Below are 4,015 nucleotides of genomic sequence, written 5' to 3' on the forward strand. Positions count from 1 at the left end.
GGTCCAAGTGCCTGCTGCCTAGGGCAAGCGCAAGGCTCCCTGTTGAATCCCCACATGCCCTACTGGCCACTGAAACCGGGCATGGTGACACATGCCTGTAATCCCAGCATTGGGGAGGCCGATACAGGAGGATCTATAGGAGTCCAAGCTGCGCAGTGAGACACTATATCAAATAAATATGAGTCTAACTTCAAAGTGATAGGGTTGGGGCTGGGGAGATGGCTCAGTGGAATAAGTGCTTACCTGGCAAGAGCAAGGGCCTGAGTTCAATCCCTGGTTCCACAAAAAAAAAAAAAAAGTGGTAAGGTTGATTTTAGTGACTTCAAACAGGTAGTCTGGAAATTTTACTTACTAAAATTAATCTATAGTTGTTTTTTGTTTGTTTGTTTGTTTATTCTTTTTCTTCCAGAACCAGGGATTGAACTCAGGCCCTGGAGCTTGCCAGGCAAGTGTTTATTCTACTGAGCTATCTCCCTGGCCCCTCTATAGCTCCTCAAAAGAACTATTTTGCAGATAAGCTTTGTATTCTATTTTATTTTAGTTTCTATTGCTCAGATTTCAGTTTTTTTCTAACCTTACATATTCAGACTTTTCTAGGGCAACTACTGGAGAAGTTCAGTTTTTTCAGTTCTTAAGTATTGAAATTGATTCCAGTACTTTGGAGGTTGAGCAAAGACTCCTCTTGAGTTTGAGAACAGCCTGGGCTACAAAGTGAGCTGAAGGCCAGCCTGAAAGGCACAGCGGAGACCCTGTCTCAAAAAGACAAAAACAATCCCCCCTCCAAAAAAAAAAAAAAAAAACCAACCAACTGAAATTGGTCTACTACACACCCAAGGAGAGGGTGTGGCAGGTGCTCATTATTGGAAGGTTCCTATATGCAAATTCAGCTAACTCACTAAAACTTATTTCCAACCTCTGGTCCATACAGTGCTCGTCATTCAGAATCATGCATGAAGGGGTGGAAAGCTGGAGTTTCCCAGTGTTCACCAATCCCAGCTAAGGCAGAACACTGATGCTCTGCCATGTTTTGGTTCCCATCGTATAAATACAAGTCTTTTCCATGGACTGGTTAAAGTATGCTTTTTTTAAAAATTTATTTTATTTATTTATATTATTTATTTATTTATTTTGTGTGTGGCCAGCTCAGCCCACCAGGGGGTGGGGCTGGCTGGCATGTGGTGCTGGGGGATTGAACCGCGGTCCCTGTGCTTTGCTAAGCTTGTTCTAAGTAGGTGCTTTAGACCACTGAGCCATCTCACCAGCCCTAAAGGTATGCTTTTTGTTCTTGTGTGCTTTGTATTGGTCATTCCCCCGCTTAAGATGGTCCCCAAGAATTCCTGTTAGATAAGCTTCATTCAGGCACATTAACAGTATTCACTAAGTGTGTTTTCAGGGACTTTACAGAATATAACTAGTCTGAATGATAAGGAATTAAGTGTATATTGACATACTCAGCTGCCTTATCTTTAACAAAGGAGCTAAACACCTTCAATGGAAGAGATAACCACTTTAATAGTGCTGAGAAATTGACTTTTCACATGCTGAAAATTAAAACTAAACCCGTTATCTTTCGCCATGCATTAAACCTAAAATCTAAGTGGACCAAAGATCTAATATTAAAACAAAAACAACTAAATCTGCTGGAAGATAGAACAGGTAAAACGCTTTAACTGGGGATTGAACTCAGACCCTTGTGCTTGCCAGGCAAATGCTTATTCTACTGAGCCACCTCCCCGGCCCCTAGGTAGAACTCTTGAAGACACTGATATAGGTGAAGACTTTATGAGCAAAACCCCAGGTGCACAGGAATTATCAAAAAGAATCAACAACTGGGATCTCCTCCTACCAAAAAGCTTTTTCACAGCAAGAGAAACCAACAGAAAGAGACAACTCGTGTGCGAAAAAATTTTTGCCAACTGTTCCTCAAAGGACTACCATCTAGAATATATGAAAAATTATGTGAAAAAAAGTGTGATAAGTGTTATTTTTCACTTATGTGAAAAATAAGTTAGGTAAGATAGCTCAATGGGTCTAAAGCCCCTGCTTAGGCAAATGCAGGGACCATGGTTAGATCCCCAGCACCACATGCCTTGCCAGCTCACCCTGGGCAGGTCGAGTTGGACACAGACACACACACACCACCACTGGTCATTTAAGACATCAATCAGTAACAAATGCTGGAGGGAGTATGGGGAAAAAGGAACCCTTCTCCACTGTTGGCAGGAGTGTACACTAGGGTAGCCACTGTGGAAAAAACTGAAACCAGAGGTTCTGTTTGATCCAGGTATTCCCTTTCTTCGTGTCTTCCTGAAAGAATGAAAAGTATACCTCAGCGATTTTTTTTTTTTTTTTTTTTTTTTTTTAAATTTAAAGGGTCTTGTAGTGATCCACCTGCTTGCAGCCTCCCAAGAGCAGGGATTAGAGGTGCGTGCCACCACGCCCAGTCTCAATCACCTTCTCAGAGTACCCCAGGGGTGGGGCCTCTGTGTTAACAGAGGGGCTGGGGAGACAGCTCAGTAGAATAAGCACTTGCCTGCAAGTGCAAAGGCCTGAGTTCAATCCCTGGTTCGGCAAAAAAAAAAAAAAAAAAAAAAGTGTAACAGATATTGTGAAACAGGAAGAAAATGTTTAAAAGGGAAGAGGGAGTAGGGAGGAGGAATGGAAGAGATTAAAAAAAAAAAAGGAAAAAATGAAAACGTTTGTGATTGAGGGGAAGAGGTGTTGGAGGATAAAAAGAATCAATATGGATCATGTACAGGTACAAATTTCCTGACTAATATGATCATTATGTATACCTAAAATGTACCATTTTTTTTTTTTTTTGCGGAACCGGGGATTGAACTCAGACCCTTTCGCTTGCCAGGGAAGCACTTATTCTGAGTCATCGGGGTCCCCGGCCCCTATAAGACACTTTTTTTTTTTTGGTGGAATTGAGGATTGAACTCAGGCCCTTGTGCTTGCCAGGCAAGAGCTTATTCCATAGGCTAATTCTTAATACCTTGAAAATGTAGGATTACTGTTCACTCTCAGGGTGCTTATAACTCTTATTCTGTATGTTTATATTGAAGAATGTAAGTTAGTTCAATTTATTCAATAGGACAGACTTTTTAAATTTTATTTATTTGTGTGTGTGTGTGTGTGGCCAGCTCAGCCCACCAGGGGGTGGGGCTGGCTGGCATGTGGTGCTGGGGGATTGAACCGTGGTCCCTATGCTTTGCTAAGTTTGTTCTAAGTAGGTGCTTTAGACCACTGAGCCATCTCACCAGCCCGAGACTTTTCTTCTATATGAGGATCTAGTTCACTAGATGGCTCTATCCAGAACTGCAATTTAACAAACTGGTATCCCTTTTTTTTTTAAAAAAACCATTTATTTAGTGTGTGTATGTATGGCCAGCTCAGCCCACCAGGGGGCAGGGCTGGCTGGCATGTGGTGCTGGGGGATGGAACCGCAGTCCCTGTGCTTTGCCAAGCTTGTTCCAAGTAGGTGCTTTAGACCACTGAGCCATCTCGTCAGCCCAAGTATCCCTCTTTTTGATTTTGGAGAAGTGTGTCAAGATTTGCCAAGTATGCCAGGAGATAGGGCAGTGACGTAAGTGGCTGCCAATGTGCCAAGTATCTTGTGAATCAACCTAAGTTCAGCATCACAGTTGTAGATCATTAAACAGTAAATGGGAACAGGCAATCAATAGAAGGTAAATCATTGTGGCTCAGGCATAAACAGCCGTCTGCAGTGGTACTTCATACCCAAATACAGGAGTGAGGCTTCACAGAAAATTCCTTTCTGTATGGCTGGGAAGTCTCTGCCCTAGGATACCAGACTGATTACAGCAGTGTATGCTACAACAAACACAATGCGAGCAAGGGGGAGGATAAGTCAGAGGCTCTGTGTAGGACTTGGCAAAGGAGGGTTGCTTTCCTGTTTCTACAAGTAACTAAGAGCTTTGGATATTACCCAAGTTCAAGGGGCTTAATTTCTATTAGTGACTGTAACTGTACTTAGGCCTTGTTTTCTTTT

At 42.4% G+C, this 4,015-nt stretch overlaps 1 protein-coding gene across 1 annotated transcript in view; it reads right to left on the bottom strand.

Annotated features, from left to right (window-relative positions):
* Window positions 1-1,931: 1,931 nt before the first annotated feature.
* The window catches only part of Capza1 (capping actin protein of muscle Z-line alpha subunit 1), a 27,757-nt gene continuing 25,673 nt past the window's right edge, over window positions 1,932-4,015 (bottom strand). The window contains exon 8 of the mRNA XM_023701752.1: window positions 1,932-1,938. Coding sequence (XP_023557520.1) covers window positions 1,932-1,938 — 7 coding nt within the window. The remainder of the gene's footprint in view (window positions 1,939-4,015) is intronic.

The sequence above is a fragment of the Octodon degus genome, unplaced genomic scaffold, assembly GCF_000260255.1.
Source record: "Octodon degus isolate 3935 unplaced genomic scaffold, OctDeg1.0 scaffold00140, whole genome shotgun sequence".
Classification (NCBI taxonomy): domain Eukaryota; kingdom Metazoa; phylum Chordata; class Mammalia; order Rodentia; family Octodontidae; genus Octodon; species Octodon degus.